A 21,375-nucleotide genomic window follows, 5' to 3' on the forward strand; every position below is an offset into this window, starting at 1 on the left:
TCGAGCACATGTCAATTTGAACCGACCATATAAAAATAGGAAACCCCTCCGGTCCCTCCTCTTTGTCCGACCATGCAGCTTCTTCTCTCTTCAGACTCCAGCCTCGATCTGTAAACATGATGCAGCAACCATATCATCATACACTCACCATGATCAATTCATAATTACACAAATACATGTACTGCAGCTATATATATAAATATGCATTCAAGAACATTGCTAATAGAATTAGTAGTTCACCTGCATCCACACTCTTGATCCCATCTAGAATAGTTTGGCCAAAGGAGTACATGTTTGACATCAGATCACCAACACAGCAACACAGCAACAATGAAGCAAATCTGCAGCAGCAACTCTCCAAGGGAATAGCCTTCTGCCTTCTACTTACTATAAACCTCACTAATGGGAAATGAACTGAATGTTTTCGTAGTAGAGGCAGGGACTATCTCCTGCTATATATATAAGCAAAACTGATCAAGATGAACTCATCCCATAAAGGAGTCCAGATAAAGCCTAAACTTATCGCTTAGAAGACTAAAGTTTATCACATAATCTTAATGTTAATCAGGTAAGGTTAACTTGAATTTCCAACTCCTAAAGAGAGTCATACAATCTCAATAGGTAACTAGATAGAGATAACTCATGTATTTCTTGTTATTTATCTTAAACTAAATCAATTGTTATTTACTTAATGAATATAGATAATGTAAAGTCCACTTAATTCTAACATTCTCCCACTTGGACTCACATTGTCTATATGCCAAAACAATTGAACCATAGATTAAAACAAACAACAACCAAAGTGTGCACTGAAATACAAGGATACTCAGAATTCATTCAGTTTGGTCAAAATGCAGAAACTGATGCAGAACCAAGAATCAATTATAATTACCACAACCATACTGATTAAAGACTACTAACATCAATTGCTGCGATTCACATAAACTCAAAATGTGATAATAATGAGAACAAGAGAATTGTATATCTACCTGCAAGGTTATCTTGTTCTCAGTCCAGCTGCATTGATCTTGTAAGCTCAAGATCACACCAACTAACTCTTTACACCAGTGGACTTGGTAGTCTGATTCTTAACCTGTAAACTCATGCATAGCACAATAGTCCACTTGACAAAACACACAATTTAAAATCCAACAAATTATTCCAGAAAACTAAAATGGTACCATCAAAAGAAATTCATAACTGGAATACCTCATTTTATTAATGACTTGTAAGATGAAGATTACAAGTGGACTGAAAATTGAAAAATAGCTGAATCAAGGAACTGATTACACAAAAATAAATTCAAATAAAAATTGACTCCCACTGAGCTCAAGCTCTCAATTCAGACAAAATTCTCATGTTTGTTGCATGTTTCTGGAATGCTGCAACTGACAATGCTTTTGTAAATGGGTCGGCAAGCTGAGAGTCTGTGTCAATGTTCAAAATGCTCACTTCTCCGTGCTTCACTCTTTCTCTCACACTATAGTACTTAAGATCAATATGTTTGGAATTGTTTGACCTTTTACTATTCTTGCTAAAGAAAACTGCAGCCTCATTATCACAAAAAATTTTAAGTGCATCTGAAACAATGAAGCTCAAGACTTTGGTATGCAACAGAAAATTTTTAATCCAGATACCTTCACAAACACCTTCATAAATTGCTATAAATTCTGCCTGCATAGTGGAAGTGGATATCAATGACTGTTTCATGGTTTTCCATGCCACAGCCCCACCAGCAAGCATAAACACATAACCACTAGTTGATTTCTTTGTGTCAAGATAATTACCTGCAAAGTCTGACTCTGTAAATCCAGTTAACTTTAAATGTTTTACTTTTCTGTAGACCAACATGTGATTTTTAGTTCTTTGAAGATATCTACGTACCTTCTTACCAGCAATTCAGTGTTCATGGCTAGGATTAGACTAAAACCTGGATAAAATACCTATTGTAAATGATAAATCAGGTCTAGTACAGACTTGTGCATACATGAGACTGCCTACTAGCCTAGCATAAGGCTTGCTCTCCATTTCAGAATCACTCTTCCCCCTATTTTGGAACCTTTGGTAAGTTTATCTCCTTTGGACATGGGAACTTCACCAGAAGCACAAGTTTCCATTCCAATTCTTTTCAACACTTTGGAAATGTAATTGTGTTGAGACAAGCCTAGCACACCTTGTGTTCTATCCCTTTGAATCTCAATTCCTAAGACATAGGATGCTTCACCCAAGTCTTTCATATCAAAATTATTTGATAAGAAGGCTTTTGTGTCTTTGAGTAACTTCATGTTAGTGCAAGCCAATAAGATGTCATCTACATACAGTATCAGGAAAATAAAATTATTTCCAACTGTCTTAATGTATACACACTCATCTACAATATTTTATGTGAAACCAAATTTAGAGATTACTGAATCAAACTTCTTATATCATTGCCTAGAAGCTTGTTTAAGTCCGTAAATCGATTTCTTGAGTTTGCACACTAGATTTTCTTTTCCAGATTTTACAAAACCTTCAGGTTGTTTCATGTAGATGACTTCATCTAATTCCCCATTCAGAAAGGCTGTTTTCACATCCATCTGATGTAGTTCCATGTTATAATGTGCTACAAGAGCCATTATAATTCTAAATGAGTCTTTAGTGGAAACTGGGAAAAAGGTTTCTGTATAGTCAATACCCTCTTTTTGTGTAAAACCCTTAGCTACTAACCTGGCTTTATGTCTTTCTATATTACCCTTTGCATCCCTTTTGGTCTTAAACACCCATTTACACCCAATAGGTTTGTGGTTTGGATCAGGTTTGACAAGTTCCCAAACTGAGTTTTGACTCATGGATTCTAATTCAGCTTCCATGGCCTTTTTCCATTCCTTAAACTCACTGCTTTCAACAGCTTGTTTAAAGCTTAACGGATCATTGTCTTCTGCAAGATTTTCATCAAGTTCTTGCAAGTACACAATATACTCACTGTCTTGCCCTCCAAAGGTAGGTTTCCTAACTCTTTGGGATCTTCTGGGTGGAGGAATTTCTGCATTTTCAACATTATTTTGCACTGCAGGTTGAATTTGAGGTTCTTGGTTGGCTGGTTCAGCTAAATGGTGTGGTGAAGCTACTGGACTTATGATGTTTTGGTTCGAAACTATATTTTCTGTGGCAGTTGCAGTTAAGTCATGATCTTGTATCAAAGGCAATATCATACTTAAATTCACATTTTCTGTAATTTCCTCAAAATCTGAAGAAAGATCTTCAAAATTTGTGTTACAGAAATTTTCATCCAGAAATTTTGCTTGATTTGTTTCAAAAATTCTAGGTGAATGGTGTGATGCATAAAATTTATAGCCTTTTGATTTCTCACAATAACCAACAAAATTACAACTCACTGTTTTTGATTCTAGTTTCTGCACTTGTGCATTTGGAATTTTTGCCTCAGCTTTGCACCCCCACACATGGCAGTGATGCAAGCTTGGCTGCCTACCACACCATAACTCGAAAGGTGTTTTATCTACAGATTTACTTGGGGCCCTATTGCAAATGTAATTTGCTGTTCTTAAGGCTTCACCCCAAAGAAATTTAGGCAATCCTGAGGTGCACATCATGCTCCTCACCATGTTAAGAAGGGTTCTATTTTTCCTTTCTGCAACCCCATTCTGTTGGGGAGTGTACAAAGTTGTATACTGGGCCTTAATGCCTTGTTCTTGCAAGAACAAAACAAATGGTCCCTTTTGTTGACCTGCCTCAGTATACTTACCATAGAACTCTCCTCCTCTATCAGACCTTACAACTTTAATTTTTCTTTCTAACTGTAGTTCTACTTCAGTTTTAAAAATTTTAAAAGCTTGAAGTGAATGTGCTTTTTCTGATAGTAACTGAACATGGCAATACCTAGAATAATCATCTATAAATGTAATGAAATACACATTGCCACAAATAGTCTTATGCTTGAAAGGACCACAAACATCAGTGTGTATGAGTTCTAAAAGGTTTTGACTTCTTGTTGCTTTAAGTTTTCTGAAATTTGTCAATTTTCCTTTATAGCACTCAATACATTCTTCAAGATCAGAAAAGTTTAATTCTGGCAAGATTTTGTTTTTCTCAAGTACTTTAAGTCTTTCTTTTGATATATGACCTAATCTTCTGTGCCATAAATATGCAGATTTTTCATTGAATAAAGATCTCTTAACACCTGCAACAGTGTTATTTCTTAATGTGTTTTGATTATTTTCAATCAACATAATATCCTGTTAAGGAACAGAACAGTTTAATTGTAAATAATTGTTCATAATAACACCTGAACCAAGATATGAAGAACCTTGATAAATCTTTATTCCATCATAATCAATAAAAAGTCTACATCCAGAAACCTTAACCAAAAGAGAAACAGAAAGCAAATTCCTTTTCATAGAAGGAATATAATAAACACTATCTAGAATCAAAAATTTTCCTAATCCTAAATCTAGCTTCAAGGTTCCAATTGCTTTCACAGCTACCCTCATCCCATTGCCTACACAGACATGGACCTCATCACTCCTTGGCACCCTCCTGTTTGTTAAATCCTGCAAGGAATTCATAATGTGTATAGGTGAGCCTGAGTCCTACATTTATAAAATTAACTTCTAAGGAGAAAACTGAAGAACTAACTTACCCTTCTTAATCATCCAAGCTTTGAACCCGCTGCACTCTTTCTTCATGTGTCCAACCTTCTTGCAGAAGTAACACTTAAACTTGAATGGCTTTGTAGCCTTTGAGTCTGCAGGTTTTCCAGAAACTTTAGTATTGGTTGTCTTCTTCAGCTTAAGCTTGTTCTGTTTCTTCCACTTGGGTTTTTCAACCAAGTTCACTGCTTTAGTGGGTTCTCTATCCTCTTCATCCACACAAATTGAAATAAGTTTGTTGAGGTCCCATTTAGACTCGGTTGCATTATAGGAGGTTCTGAGGTTACTATAGTCACTTGGCAAGGAAAACAGTGCTACATGAACAACCTGTTCATCATTAACTCCCATCCCCATGTCCCTCAACCTAGCATTGATCTCTATCAGCTCCATAATATGTTCTCTCACACTCCCACTTCCAGAAAATTTCAGCTCATTGAACCTCTTAGAGAGCCTAGCTGTTTCAGCCTTATGACTTTCCCTGTATTTGTCAGCAATAGCTTCCAAAAAGTCCATAGCTAGGTCTGGTTCTACTATTGACCCTCTAACAGTGTTGGACATCGTGCTCCTAATTACATTCTTGGCCTTCCTGTTGCATTGGTACCACTCCTTGTAGTACTTCCTATCCTCTTCAGTGCTGTCTGTGTCCAACTCAAGTGGCTGTTCTTCAATCAGACAGAGGTCCATATTTTGGTGCATGGAAAGGTAAAACTCTACTTGATTTCTCCAGGTCTTATAATTCCACCCATTTAGCAATTGAATCTGACCTAAGGTCACCACAGAGAGTCCTAAACAAAAAGAAAATAATTTTGTGTAAGTTCCTTGTTTGTGTGTTTAAAGTTACTTAAAGTTTTATGTAACCATGTACTGTTTCAGGAAAAAACAAAACATACAAAACAGCTGCAATCACAAAACGCAGCCATAACATAAAACAAAATTCCCATAACTGAAATCAATGTTAAGCAGCACCTATTTGTGGCAGAAGACATAACATGCTTAAGTTCTAAATCATTACACTATATTCAGTAGATTCCAGTTATTCAAGGAAACAATCAACATCTTTGGATAGAGAAAAGTTTCAATGCATCGAAATAGGAATCTAGAGTTTACATGTAATGCTGTTCTGCATCTAAATATACACAGTAAACACTTCTTTGGAAGACAAAATATAAGTATATATTTAAAGGCAGTAACACAAGTTTCAGTTTTGTTAAAACTCAAAAATTTCTGAAAAATAATAGTGAGAGTTTGCTTTGTGCAACATAATCAATACAATTTTTCAGAAAATTACAAAACCAAAAACTAATAGCTATATGTTCTGATCAACTTAAGAACCTATTAGTTTTACATGTTAGCTGTGAAGACAACAATGACCATAATTCTGCAGATTCAATAAATTGGGAGATATTCATACGCTTAGTCATTGTCAAAAAACACATCAAGCTAAAGCAATCAACACTTGATCACAATTAACAATAGAGTCATTAAGAGCTTTATGAATCACAAAATCAAAAGTTAATACTACATGTTCCGAGTTACTGTTTTGAACTTACTAACTTTTATCTTACTGTGAGAACATCAACAAGACTATCATTTTACACAATTGGGAGATATTGTTATTCTTAATTCTTGTCAAAAATCACAGCAGCATAACCAAGCAACAATCAATCATAAAAACAATAATTGAATCAGTATAAGCTTTATGAACACAGAATTCCCAATTTCACGTTTCAATCTCATACCCACGAGAATCATTCAAATCACATATGCATAATTCCAACAACCAATATGAACAAGCAATATGAATATGATTATGACAACCCTTTCCATATGCTAAACAATAATACATATGACAACCCTTTCCATATGTAGAAATTGAAATTCGAATTGTGAAGATTCCATGGACATACCTTAGCCTCTGCTATAGCGCTGCATCAGAAATTAGAGGAAGCAAAAATCGAAAGCAAGCAAGTAGCAAAACCCAGCCCTTCATGAATCGAGCGCCTGAATGGGTCTTGAATCCCTTTGAGATCCTCAATCTCATGGTGCGCTCTCATCCCCCAAACCTAGGGCTGGCATTTTCAGCCGAGACAAACCAACCAACCGAGTTCGAGCCGAACCGGAAAAGTTGGTAGCCGACTATATCGGTAACCGAAAGTTTGGTACGGTAGTACCGAACCGAGAGAGATATATTGGTACGGTATTGGTACTGATTTTTAGACATATACGGTATACCTTACCGAACCGTATATTGTATATATTATTTATTTATTTAAATATATTTTATATCTATCGATCTGAACCGTTGATTATTATTAGTTTTATTTCATATTAAATTATAACCGTTCGATTTTAAATTTTCCAAACCTTAAGGGAGTAAGGGGGGTATCTCAATTCACAATTCAGATCGAGCCCTCTCTCAGTCTCTCTCAGACTCGAACCCTCTCCAGTCTCCGCCTCTCGACCTCTCCTTCAGCCTTTGAAGTTTGAACTTCGAACTATCCAAGAATCGAACCCAGAGATGCGCCGGTGAAGTTCGAACCTAGCGTCCTACGGCCGGTGAGTTTTCCCTAAGAGTACCTCGATTTTTGTTTCAATTTTAGCTAGATGCGCCTGGATCTCAAGTGGTATCTATGAGTGGTATTTATGCGCCTGGATCTGTGATTTGTTGCTCTTTCTTTACCAATATGTTCTGGGTTTTCATGGTTTCCCTTCTGTGCTTGTAGGAACAGGAGGATCGAGGACTGAGTTTGAGTGTTTGACTGTTTGAGACTTTGAGGGAGACGAAGAAGAAGAGGGAGAGCTGGGTCTGGTCTTAATCTTAAGGCCGTGTTTGGATCGCGGCTTTTCTACTCTGGTAGTCTCAAGTTTTGTGAAGTTCTGGGCTTTTTTGGGGATTGGCTTATCTGATTGGTGAGTTTTCTGGGGTTCTTACTTTGCTGCTGTAAAGGGTCTTAGAAGGTGTGGTTCTTGAAGGGTTTTTTTAATGGGTTGTGTTTAGTTTCTGGATTTGAATTGTTGATGGGTGATATGAGTTTTTGCAAAGAATGTTTTCCATTTCTTAAGAAGATAAGGAGATCTAAATTGTTTTCATTTCGTTTTGTTATGCCACTTTGTTTCATGTATATTTTGATATTTGTGATTGGGGGACGGAAAAGAATTGAACTTTTCTGGTGGGTTTTCTACTTAGTTTTCAGGATTTGGGGACTGAATATATTAACTTGTTAACATTTCTAACATTCAGGTAAATATATTTGCAGGATTTTCATCAGAAAGGCTGTCCATCCATGCTATTGGTCATTGCACAGTTGATGTATTGCTTTATTTGCTCATGGTTGAACTGAAGTGATGATGAGATGAAGATGAACTGAAGTTGATGTATTGCTTTAAAAGTTCTCTTGTTTATTTGCTTATGCTTGAACTGAAGTGATGATGAGATGAAGTATTGAACTTTGTTTATTTTTCATTTGCAGATTTGCTTATGGTTGAGCCTTTAAATTCATATGGTTATTGCTGTTTGAGTTTGCTGGACAGGTTTGGCCGTTTGGGCTTTTACAATTGCAGTTGGGCCGGAGCTGAAATCTGGCCCAATCTTAAAGTCAGTTGGAGGCCCAACCAACCGAAACCAACCGGCTATCTCGGTATACCGAGAAGTTGGTATACCGACTTTTTGGCCGGTAATTGGTAGCCCATTTTGTGTACCAACAATGTTCGGTTCGGTAGGTGGTATTGGGCTTCAAGGTCCGGTACCGAACCGAACCCAGCCCTACCCAAACCAATCCCAGATGCTAAAGTGAACGTCGTTCAGTAAGGTTTTCTGAATTTTTGGTTTTATTCCACAACGGGTTTGGGTATGGTGTAATTAAAATGGGCTGGGTCTTAAATCAGGTTTGGGTATAGTGACATAGCAGAGAAAAATAATTTATTTTCTTAAAATGATTTTTCTTTGTCTTTGTTTTTCTAAATCAAGACAAAACTCACATGATTTGTGTTTTATGAAAACGTGCTTTGATACCATTTGTGAACATGATGCAGCAACCATATCATCATACACTCACCATGATCAATTCATAATTACACAAATACATGTACTGCAGCTATATATATAAATATGCATTCAAGAACACTGCTAATAGAATTAGAAGTTCACCTGCATCCACACTCTTGATCCCATCTAGAATAGTTTGGCCAAAGGAGTACATGTTTGACATCAGATCACCAACACAGCAACACAGCAACAATGAAGCAAATCTGCAGCAGCAACTCTCCAAGGGAATAGCCTTCTGCCTTCTACTTACTATAAACCTCACTAATGGGAAATGAACTGAATGTTTTCGTAGTAGAGGCAGGGACTGTCTCCTGCTATATATATAGGCAAAACTCAAGATGAACTCATCCCATAAAGGAGTCCAGATAAAGCCTAAACTTATCGCTTAGAAGACTAAAGTTTATCACATAATCTTAATGTTAATCAGGTAAGGTTAACTTGAATTTCCAACTCCTAAAGAGAGACATACAATCTCAATAGGTAACTAGATAGAGATAACTCATGTATTTCTTGTTATTTATCTTAAACTAAATCAATTGTTATTTACTTAATGAATATAGATAATGTAAAGTCCACTTAATTCTAACACGATCTCCCAAAATAATTTCTGGGTTCTTTACCCAACAATGCTCCAAGTTGGAATTGCATTGGAAACTTCAACAGCCCTGTAGGTATTGTGATGAGAGAGATTTTATAGGTAGGGAATAATAACCCGCTAACTTGGAACAATGCTCCAAGTTAGAATTGCACTGGAAACTTCAACAGCCCTGTAGGTATTGTGATGAGAGAGATAGACAAATTTTATAGGTAGGGAATAATAACCCGCTCCTAAACTTGGAACAATGCTCCAAGTTGGAATTGCACTGGAAACTTCAACGGCGCTGTAGGTATTGTGATGAGAGAGATAGACAAATTGTATAGGTAGGGAATAATAACTGGCTCCTAAGGCTCTTCGATCGGATTAATTTCTTTGTACTAAAATGTCCATCTGAGACTCTTCAAGGCAATGCCTTAATGTCCCAAGAGAAGATTTTGTCCAGGTACTTTTCTCAAACGTCTCTTTTCCATCCCAGACCTTACTCTATCAGCATCAGTCCCTCTCCCATCTGCTCCATATATATTATGAAGCATTATTACTCAATTTCTTAATTAATGAATCAAATTTGTTTTAATTTAACAAATTTGAGTTGACCCGTGTGCTTAAATCTTCATCACCGTCGTCATTTTTAAGCATTTCCCAGATGAAGCGATCGATGTCTTCGTCCTTAACATCACTACTCCGTCCCTCTTCCTGATTCGCTGACTTCACAGAACTCGCGGTGACTTGATTGACCTCACCAGTCTCCATGCTTTGCCTAGTCAATGCTGCACCAGTAGTAGTACTACCAGCTTCACTGCTTAGCGGGAAGTTGAGCTTGGCTCTCTCTCCTCGGAACTCGATCGCCGCCGTGTCATAAGCCCTGGCTGCCTCCTCCGCCGTCTGAAACGTCCCGAGCCAAACCCGAACCGCGCGACGCGGGTCACGAATCTCCGCCGCCCATTTTTCCCCTGGTCTCTGCCGCACTCCCCTGTACTTGCTCGTCTTCATCTTTTTCCCTTTCCCTTTCCCTTCGTCTTGCTCGCTTGGCCGGAACAAACCACAGCCAAGGCAATCGTCCATCTTCATATTACATACCTGACACGTGTCACAATCCGAAAAAGGTATCACTACTTGATCGGTGCCACCCGTTGGAGGAAGTGATGATGAGGCATAATGGAGCTGCGGCGGCGGTGGCTGGGTGGTGCCACCGCGGACTACCTGTTTCAGGGCGGAGACAATGATAGCGTGCTCCTGCTCCTTGGGTAAACCGCCGGAATGCGAGGGCATTTTAGTTCCACTGCTTTCCATTTTTGAGTTAGAGTCACTAACTTCTCCGAGTGCAGATGGGAAGGGGAAAATAGAAATCCAAGGGAACAAAATGAGTTTTTATAGGCGGGTCAGGATTCTAAACATCAATAGGGGGAAAGGGTTTGTGGGTCAGGATTTAAACATCAAAAGGGAGGGGGGTGTTGGCGGTTTGTGCAAATTGTTGGGGGTGAGTCAGGGCTTTTTTACAGAAAATACGTGGCACGTGAGCTGCCAGACTTTAAAGTTTAAACAGCTAGGCGCTTGTGTGGGAACATTTTATGCTGCCACAAGCTTGATTGACCTCATCGTCTCCATTGTTTGCTTGGTCAATGCTGCACTAGTAGTACTAATAGCATCCCTGACACTGACACGTACGTGTGGCCATCGGAAATTGATATCACGAGTTCCACTTCCACCTTCAACTGCTGGCTGAGAGTGTCCACTGCTTTTGGAGGTATTGCCGCCGCTTATGAGGGCGGAGACCATGATAGCCGATCGATGGCGTGCTAATGCTCCTTGGGAATGCGAGGGAATTTTCGTCCCAAGGGTTTTCTATTCTGCTGGCGTGCTAATGACAGGTTTGGAAAAGATTGCGCGCTTAGTGGACGAAAAGAAACGGCGGGAGAGATTCGTTTCCAAGCGTTGATTCCAACGTTGTCAACGTGGTGGAAAAAAGTTGTCGACATGACTGCCGTGTAAGCATTTAATCCGCTGCTAGGAGCCATGGCGCTCAGGGACAGGGACAGATCGAACAGTGCCCTGGGACGTACCTCGTCTGGAATTCTTGTCCACCTGTCATCTGCATTGATAAGCTTACTGTTCATCTTTTGGTATCTTATTGGAACTTCCGAAACTGCTCATGGTTTGAGTGACGTGGAAGATTACCACACCTGTGTACTATCGTGTCTATGCGTCTTTGTTTCTACCGATTTCTACCTCCGTAGTCCATCGCTTCGAACTCCTCTTCTGTTTGTGTGGGATGGAGTACAGCAGACCAGTGATGGAGTGAAGGAGAAGTCCAAGGTGAGCTAGCTCTTTCTTCCCTTATACCGATTTCCAATTTGAAACTCAAATATATTTAAAAACTTAGTTTCCATGAAAAATGTTTCTGGGTTTTTTTAATTTCAGCAAATGAAACTAAATGTTAGGAGTATTATGATTATGTTCGGTGTGTAAAGATAGGAACTTTCATATTCTTTGAAGCATTATGGAGAGTATAGAATTGAGTGGTTTCATATTCATTTTGCATCCCTATACACATAATTTTTTTTTTTTTTTTGCCAGATCTGTTTTCTTTTCATTAATGGAGTCATTATAGAAATCAATGGTTCACTTTCATTAATTTCCCAGAATTATGTTCAAAGCTATTTTTTTGTTCCTTTTTGTTTGGGGTTTTGGATGAATTTTGAATTTTGATGATGTAGGTTTTCATTTTGGTGGTGAAAAGGGATTCTTGGATGATCCGTTTGCACAGCTGAAGAAGCTCCAGGATGAAAATAGTCCAGATTTTGTGGTTGAGGTTGTTTCTCTGTTCTTTCAAGATTCTGAGAAGCTTCTCAACAATATGGCCAGGGCTCTGTGAGTTTTCGACTTAATCTTTAGCGTCAATCTTTGATTGCTTCATTTTGTTTCGGTTTGTGGTTGTAGTGATGTGTGTGAATAATGTCAATTAGTTTTTTTTTTTTTTCCGTGTACAGAGCAGAATGTTGTATATTTCAAACAAGTAGATGCCTGTGTCCATCAATTCAAGGGTAGCAGTGCCCGTTGTGCAATATCGTAGATTTCAGAGAACACGTTTCTGATGTTGAGATTGGTTTTTTTCCCTGTTGTACAATATTGTGCTGTTTGTTTGTGTTTAAAATTATTAGAAGCTTGTAACCAAAAAAAAAAAATTATTAGAAGCTCTAAGGTACGCGCCTACGCGGTACGCTAGGATATATTAGCTAATTTTAAACAGTCTTTACGGTACGCGGTACGCTAGGACATATTAGCTAGAATTTTAATTATAATAAATTACTTATTTATTTTACCTAAATACCCCTTATTAATATACTATAAGAAACACCTTACTTATGGAGGATAAACAAGTAAATTAACAAATAACATAAAATAAATAATAAAAATAGCTGTTTTTATTTTTTATTCTTTATTGGATAATCTTGGAGTTGGATCAAATTGAGATGATTATATGGCACAATTTGGGATTCTCTCTAGATTGCGATTTTGTATTCTTTCCCAGAATCCCAGCAAATCGAATATTACATTTTTGCATCCGATTCTTTTCATCTCTTCAAAAACTAGAAGGAACTGCAGCCGCCGCCGCCGCCGATCTAGAGGAAGCTAGAGGCGAGCAGTCATTCCTTCTCTGCCGCAAGCTGAATTCGCGGTGGCGTTTGACGATGCGGTGCAGATCAGCAGAGGTTCTGGCTTCCTTAGATCGGTGTGGAAAATCAAAAGAGCTCTTGGAATTGGTTCAGATTCTCAGAATCTCAGTACCATTGTCTCTGATGTGTGTGAGTTTCCAGATTCCGGTGACACCATGTTTTTGATCTGTTAATCTGTTTGAGTTGTGATTGGAATTGGCTCTGATGTGCGTGAGTTCGCCAACACCATGGGATCGCTAAACATAGCGATCCGGATCACGAACGCCCCGCGATTGGGTTCGTTCGATCCGAAACGTGGGTCGCCGGCAGGTGCAGCGTTTCCGGTGACTCTGGTTTGAGGAAAACAGAAAACTCAACGGCTTGGTTCTCGCCGTCGAAAATCCCGGCATGTTCATCGTCGACTTCAACGTCTCCAAAGAGGTACACACAAATTTCCACTCCTCATGACTTCAATCACTGCCAAATCGTCGCCGTTTTTACCAACTCCCCCAATTTCAATTGTGGTTGCAAGACTTCAGGTGACAATTGGAATCTGGTGCTAAATTCCAAATGGACTTCACAGCAAAGGTGACAACAAGACTATTTTGGAAGGGAATCTGGTGCTCAATCCGGCCAACAAGGTCTCGGCCAATCATGTACTCGGCACCGGAAATGGGAAGCTCAATGGAAGAGGAAATCAACCTAGATTGATGTTTTTCTTCTTTTCGGAAGGGGAAAAAAAACTGCCCTTAATTACATTTTTTTAGATAAACAAGACAATAAATGTTTTTATAATTTTTTTATTTTCTCTTATAAAAAGTAGTGATTAGACAAAATTGCCCTCAATTTAACGGCTTAAAATAGTAAATTTAACGGCAATGACTAAAGTGATAGACGGTGTTTAAGTTGAGTGACTAAAGTGATATTTTCAAAAGTTGAGTGACCAAAGTGTCGAACATGTCATAGTTCAGTGACCATTTGTGATATTCTCCCCTTCATTATATTGTATATAGTACTGCCATGTAACCAAGTCATGTAACAGTTGATAGCTACAGGTTTTGATAGCTGTCAGAAAGTCATACATTTTCTTAGTGTAACCAAATTGTTCATAACAGTGGGCTGTACCTTTGGTTCTATCTGGATTCTTTGTTTCTGGTCTTACCATGTCAACATGGTTTTTCAGTCATCTGTGATTTGATGCAAATCCTCTTTTTCAGGTTTAATGTTAATTTTTCAGGAAGTGTGTTGGTGACGAGGAAAAGATGCTGATCATGTATTCTAATCAGGTGAGTTCCTGTTTTATTGTATTTGGAAAATATGAATGGCTTATTGTAGCTCTTTGAAACTTCAATCTGTATTCACTCTTTTTAATCTTTTATCAAGGACTGTCCACTATTGAGAAGGAATCAGTGATAAAAAATGTTCAGCAAAAAAAAGGTATACATATATACGATGACAATTTAAGCTACACAGTTACTTTCAGGGTTCAGGGATGCATCTCAGTGGTATTTCATGTAACCTCTAATATCTAATACGGAAGTCTAGACTTGGCTGCATGGATGTCCTTAATGTTTTGATAAGATTTTGATCATTGATCAAGAGAGTCAAAGACTATAATAAAAATATTAAACACTTGGAAGCCCTGTTTTTATCATATATACCTGCTACGATAGAAGAGAAGGAATACATGAAAATAGGCAAGTGCTGTAAAAAATACATGGAAAATACTTTCGGTTACTATGATTGAACCCATGGAAATACAATTGCTTCGAGTTTCTTGAATTTTGTCCCAAATTAAATTTTATTGCACCTTTTTTAATTGGGTGAAGCAATTTAAATTTCTTGATTGATTATTCGCTGGTGTCAACTCTGGAGCACAATGTAAAGATACAAGAATGTAATAGCAGCGACTCTTTATGCGAAAACCGGAATGTGCTAGCAGCAGCTTTTCAATTGTTCATGAAGGTATAGAAAGAGGTTCCATTGAGGAAACTTTGTTTTGGGGAGGTAGGGGTAAGAAAAAAAATGAAATATGTATTGAGAAGCAAGGCAAAAGCAGCCCCTTATTTGAGAAAAAGTTGAGAATTATGATATAGTTGAGTAATTCTGACCGTTGCATGTGCCTTTGACCATATATAAAAGATGGACAATATAAATAATGAGTTAATTTGATTTAAGTCTAAAATTCACACCCCATATTGGATGTAGTCCGGATGAATTTTTTTATTAATCGTGGTCCTCTGACTCAGCTGACACGTTGAATTTATTTCCTTTTCTATCTTACTGACTCAACACCTAAATTTTCCATTCCTAACATACCCTTATTTAATATATTCTACACAATAAACAGTAAAAATTAATATATTAATTGTAATCCTAAATTATTGCAATCTTGTTAATGTAAAATTAGCAATTTTAATATATTGACTTTAATTAACATTATGAGATCCTTTTTTTTTTTTTTAAAATAGAAGTTGAATGCATTAGATTAACAGCCAAAGGCTAAAGTCTACAAAGTTTACATAAGCCATCCGGCAAGAAAATCCGAACTACCTATCTAAACCAAAGCAAACTCTTAAGAATCTCTGGGACTCTCACATTTAAGCGAGTCTATACAAGAAAAAGACAAACCTCGCCTCCTACGGAAATGAAATCATTCAACTAGCCCTAGCTTGCCAATCACGCAATTGTGGTACAAACTAAAAACTAGAAACGTCATAGAAGACTCATAGAAGCTTGTCCCATCTCACACAGGCTCATACCCAACTGAAATAAAATGAGTAAATAACTAGCTCCTTCCCTTTCGAGTTGGAGCTCATACCAGCAGATGCAGCCTTCACCTTATTCATTTTGGGAGCCTTCTGCACTTGCCCAGCCTCATTTGCTGCACCTTTCTTTTTCTCCCCATATGGCAGCTTATTCCTACTGCCAACCGGACGACCTCGCTTCCTCTTCCCACTACTAGAACTGCCCACCTTCGGCAAAGAGACCAACCCTAGGTTTTCCGGCTCCAAATTCAGATTACGCTTGCCTACAGCCAAGCTAAGCTTTAACTTCTTCAGGGAGATCGTCACTCCCCCCTCAGATCGACCTCGACGCTTACCGGTAACTCTCTCCGGTGTCATAGCAGTTGCCTGGAGTTCTCTGATCACCACTTGTCGCCGAGGTTTGTTCAAGAACGAGCTCAGAGGAGGTTCCACAACCGGCTGAGGGATAGGGGTCTTAAACACTAGGGTTTTTCCATGAATCAAAACCCTAGCATTCAAAACCGAGCTGCTGCCTCCCTTCATCCCCGAACTCGAAGCCGAAGCTCCCAGCTGCATCTACATACCACCAGTCCAAGTCATCGGCGGTGCAGGTGCATTTTGCGATCCCAACACCATTCTCTCAGAGGAATTCAACCTCGTCTTCCACCCAATACCAACGTTTAAATGGCAGCGGCTTGTTCAACGAGATTTCCACCCGAATGCGAAGCTTTCTGGCCTTCTTCCCCGTCTTATCGATCTCCTGAAAATCCCCAAGTGTGTAACCAATCATAGTCATCACTCTTTCAGACCGAAACGCAGGGGGAATACCTTGCAGTGTTATCCAGTATGAGGCCATGGTCAGAGGAACCTTTTCCACGGGCGTCACACCATCATAACATGCCAGCGCCACCGGGGCATGATTGTACCCCCACGGAGCACCCTTCCAGATATGAACTCGATCCGAAGGATCCGACAAAGTGAACAGAACCCTCTAATCATCTGTCTCCTCCACCCGCAGGGATCCATTGATCCTCCATGCATTGCGGAACATCCCAAGAAAGGATCGGATCTTATAATCCCGAGCAGTGAGCAACTTCCCCACCATGAAAACCTCCGACTGACGCAAACCTTGACCTTGCGTAGGACAGAGGTCAATCTGTTTCTTTCCTTCAGCAATCGCGAGAGATGAAGCTAGCCTTGCAGCCATGGCATCAACAGAACTCATGGTTACGTTGAAAGAGAGAAGCAAAGAAACCTAACCCTAACCCTAGCAGAGAGAAAAGGAGGCGGCTCTAACTAGTTAAGCAGAACATTATGAGATCCTTGATTGAATTCAAAAGAGGAATCATTATATATTAAGACATTATTTTTCCTTGCTATTGCCTATTACATATTGTCTCATTCTCCTTCTCCTTCTCCTTCTTCTTATTCTTCTTCTTCTTCTTCTTCTTCTTCTTCTTCTTCTTCTTCTTCTTCTTCTTCTCTACCGAATCATCTCTTTTTTCCTCTCCTTCTTCCATGCATATCTTCTTTCTAACACATACTTCTCATTTTTTCGTTTATTTGTATTTTTTGTGTGGCTTCTTCCTTCTCAATTCGTTTTTAGGTCTTACTAACATGATTTCTTCAATTCGCAGCTACCTTTATTATAAACTTGGTAAGAAGTTTTCGTTTACGTTTGATATAGAATCGATTATGGTGTTATAGGTAACATTTGTCATAGAATTTGATCAGACATTTTTATTTCACATTTACATGCCTTATTTATTTATAGGTAAGATTTCACAAGTTAGCCATACACGATGGTTCTCTCATCTTTCAAGTTTCTCTATATCTCTATATCTAAGGTTCTCTCATTATCTCTCACTTTCTCTTTCATACCTTTATCTTTTTTTTTTTTTAAAGGGGTTTGGAACCCAGCCTAGCTGGGAGGCTCAGCCCCACGCCCGGTTCCATTTATTGAAATAATACTTTGCAACGGGAGGGACATAAAACCTGAACCCCGTGCTACATTAGAAAGATTACAATAATCCTCGTAGAGTACATCCTGAATAATAGCAGGAGTCTCCTCTAACCATACATCATCAACAATCTTGCAACTAACGAATCTGGCCTTTGAATCAACCTCCACCCTTGTTTAGCTAAGAGAGCTAAGTTAAAGCAATGCATATCTCGAAAACCCATCCCACCCTCCACTTTGGGGAGACATAATTTCTCCCATGAGACCCAATGTATCTTCCTATCATTTTCAGAGCCACCCCACCAAAACCGCGCCATAAGTTGGTGCATTTCGTTACACAAATGCTTCGGTAACTCAAAACAGCCCATCACATAAGAAGGTATAGCCTGCGCAACAGCCTTAATCATCACTTCTCTACCAGCAATAGACAACGTTTTTTCTCTCCAACCTTGACACCGGGTTCTAATCATCTCATTCAAGAATACAAAGGCCTCTTCTTTTGAATAACTGATCTCAACCGGTAAACCCAAATACTTGTCATGTTTCTCAACCCTTGTAACCCCTAGAATGGCAGCCAACGCAAACTGAGCATCCAATTCTACATTCTTGCTGAACGATATACTACTTTTTTGCAGGTTAACCTGTTGCCCGGATGCATTCTCATATTCCCGCAGGAGACTCAACAACACCATACACTTAGACCGTTCTGCTTTGAAAAAATAAACGAGTCGTCCGCAAAAAATAAGTGACTTATACTGGGGGCACCCCTACAAATCTCTACCCCATGTAATTCTCATTCCTTTCTGCATGAATAATTAATCTCGAGAGGGCCTCAGCACAGAACAGAAAAAGATAAGGATAAATAGCATCACCTTGTCGCAATCCGCGTGATGGGATAACACGCCCTCTAGGCTCACCATTCACAATGAAGGAATAGGAGACCGTACGAACACAACCCATGATCCATCGCACCCACTCATCACAGAAACCCATTCTCCGCATAACCGCTTCCAAAAAAATCCATTCCACACTATCATACGCTTTACTCATATCCAGCTTCAATGCACCATAGCCCTTCTTCCCACTCCGACGCCTTTTCAAACAATGAGATACTTCAAAGGCCAAAAGAGAGTTATCTGAAATTAGCCTTCCAGGCACAAAAGCACTTTGGAAAGGAGAAATTAAGGTATTAAGTAAAGGCTTCAACCGGTTAGCCAACACTTTCGAGCCAATTTTGTAAATCACATTGCAAAGGCTAATTGGTCTCAGTTGACTCAAGTACTGAGGAGTATCAACTTTCGGGATTATTGCGACAACAGTACCATTTACCAATTCCAAATGCTCCTCTGAACCCACAAACGCCCTAACTGCTTCCACCACATCATCTCCAACCAAATCCCAAAAGGCTTGATAGAAGCAAGGAGAAAAACCATCCGGGCCCGGTGCCTTAGAAGGATGCATTTTTAATGGCTTGATAGATCTCATCTGCCTCGAAACCTTTAGTTAAGCCCACATTATCTGCTGCTGAAATAGAATGAGGAATTGCTTCCAGAATATTCTGGAAGCCTGCTGGGTGAGAAGAAGAAAACAGGTCCCTGAAATAATGAAGCACTATATCCTTCAAATCCTTATCTTCCGTAAGTCAAACACCCCCATTATCAAATAGCCCCAAGATTGAATTCTTCTTCCGTCTATTACACGCTCGCTGATGGAAAAACCTCGTGTTTAAATCACTATCAGTTAACCAAAAAACCTTTGCTCTCTGCTTCCAAAAACATTCTTCACGTCGAAGCAAGTCATGCAGCTTTGTCTCGAGAGCGAACCGGTTGTCATCCGGTGGTGCTGACAATGAATCATAAAAAAAAACCGCCAGCTGCGCACGTATTTTTTCTATCTCTCTCGTCAAACTCCCGAAGTGATCAAAGCTCCAGTTCTCAAGTTCTCTCCTCGTATTTTGAATTCTATTCCACAAATTATGGAAAGGATTATCACCAGAACCTCCTTCCCACCCTTTCTTAACTACCTCTCTGCACGTCTCCTCCTGCAACCAAAATTCTTCAAACTTGAATCGCTTTTTCTTCCTTTTCTTTTTTCGACGGACCTGATCTCGAACCTCCAGAACAATTGGAATATGATCAGACTTTGAGGGATTCAGATGACGCACCGATGAAGCCGGAAAAATATTCTTCCAACTATCAGTGCCCAAGAACTTGTCCAGCCGGATTTTCACTTCTTCGCCTCCCCTCTTCCCCCTCCAAGTAAACCTAGGCCCGAGAAATTTAAATTCACCAAGCTCACAAAACCCCATAGCCTCCTGTAGCCCCTCCATCTGTCGGCTTCTTCTGACAACCCCTCCACTCTTGTCTTCAGAAGATGAAATTTCATTATAATCTCCCCCTACAACCCATGGCAAGTTCCCAAGTAGACTAAGCTGACGCAACAATAACCAAGTTTTATAACGATTTTCCACTTTACGTTGCCCATATAATCCCGTAAACCTCCACCTCTTTGGATCGTCAACCTCACCAATGACCACGTCAATATGGCTTTCCGAATATGACTGGAGTTCCACTTTGGTAGGTTCATTCCACAACAGACAAAGACCTCCTGACCGACAATACCCTTTACTTTTTTTCCTTTTGACAAACTTACAATCCACCACAATAGCATTCTTCCACCCTAACTAAACTCGTAACTCACTAATATCAGCCGTTGTACATCTAGTTTCACTTAAAAAAATGATGTCGGGATGAATGAGGGAAATTATCCCTTTAAGCCCCGTCACTGTCCAAGGGTTCCCGATCCCTTGGCAGTTCCAACATAGCACATTCATGACTCGTGATGGGCCGAGTCCGGACCCATCACGGATGGACGAAGAGGAGCACGTCCATTGCTCAACCTTGGAATTTTCAGAACTTTTGATGCCACCACCACACCCTTCTTTCTTCCACCCCTACTCTGAGTACTAGGCCTTACTGCATCAGGGGCTACCTTGGCCTGTAAGCAACCCCCCGATGCAGAATTAGTCTTTATCGGCCCAACAGGCCCAGAAACCTTATTCCCCATCTTCTTCGCAGACTTGTCAGTCTTCCTATCCCCAATAATGCCAACTTCATCGTGAAACCCACCAGCCCCATCCCTCAAATTGGATTCAGCAGCCACAGACACCCCTCCATCCACCAAGTTAGGCTGCAAAACACTCAGGCCCAAACCAGTCTCATTTGGCACCGTTGACTTTACTTTTAAATTATTCGGAGGCGGGAAACAAATATTTCGTCCAAACAGAGTAAAATTCTGCCCGGATTTCTCTCCCCGATCAGCTATCCCATCTTTATCCTTGCCGAATTTAGTCTCAATTACACTTAATGCTTGCGTTAAATCCGAGGCGCATTGAATCTCTACTTCCCGTAAATCACGCGTATCCAAACTTGGCATCGCCTCCATCGTCTCTTGCAGACGTCTCCGTTTTGGACCACGGCGGCCCTCCGCCTCCTTCCCCGTCTGAGCCCCATCAATTTCCATGTCAAAACCCCCTTCACCATCCCCTTCCCCCTCGTCCATTTCCTGCCTATCACGCACCATGCCAGATAGAGGAAACTCCGGCGCCCGCATTGACCACCCACCACGGGCCTCAGCAAAAAGACCATACCTTCTCCCCTCATTGATCAATTGTTCCTCCGCCGCTGCTCTCGCCCTTTCCTCCCTCTCCCGTAGCCACCGATCCTT

At 39.7% G+C, this 21,375-nt stretch overlaps 1 protein-coding gene and 1 long non-coding RNA gene across 2 annotated transcripts; one reads left to right on the forward strand and one right to left on the reverse strand.

Moving 5' to 3' along the window:
* Window positions 1-7,020: 7,020 nt before the first annotated feature.
* LOC133710171 (uncharacterized) lies at window positions 7,021-8,073 on the forward strand. The gene is made up of 3 exons (XR_009846556.1): window positions 7,021-7,202; window positions 7,370-7,556; window positions 7,904-8,073. It is a non-coding gene; the product is annotated as an uncharacterized LOC133710171 (long non-coding RNA).
* Window positions 8,074-9,453: 1,380 nt separating this feature from the next.
* Window positions 9,454-10,643, reverse strand: LOC133740908 (ethylene-responsive transcription factor ERF109-like). Its single transcript, XM_062168849.1, has one exon. It carries the CDS (start codon window positions 10,577-10,579, stop codon window positions 9,860-9,862), a length of 720 nt encoding a protein of 239 aa, XP_062024833.1. The 5' UTR covers window positions 10,580-10,643; the 3' UTR covers window positions 9,454-9,859.
* Between the last annotated feature and the right edge of the window lie 10,732 nt (window positions 10,644-21,375).

The sequence above is a fragment of the Rosa rugosa genome, chromosome 1 (assembly GCF_958449725.1).
Source record: "Rosa rugosa chromosome 1, drRosRugo1.1, whole genome shotgun sequence".
In the NCBI taxonomy this organism is placed as follows: domain Eukaryota; kingdom Viridiplantae; phylum Streptophyta; class Magnoliopsida; order Rosales; family Rosaceae; genus Rosa; species Rosa rugosa.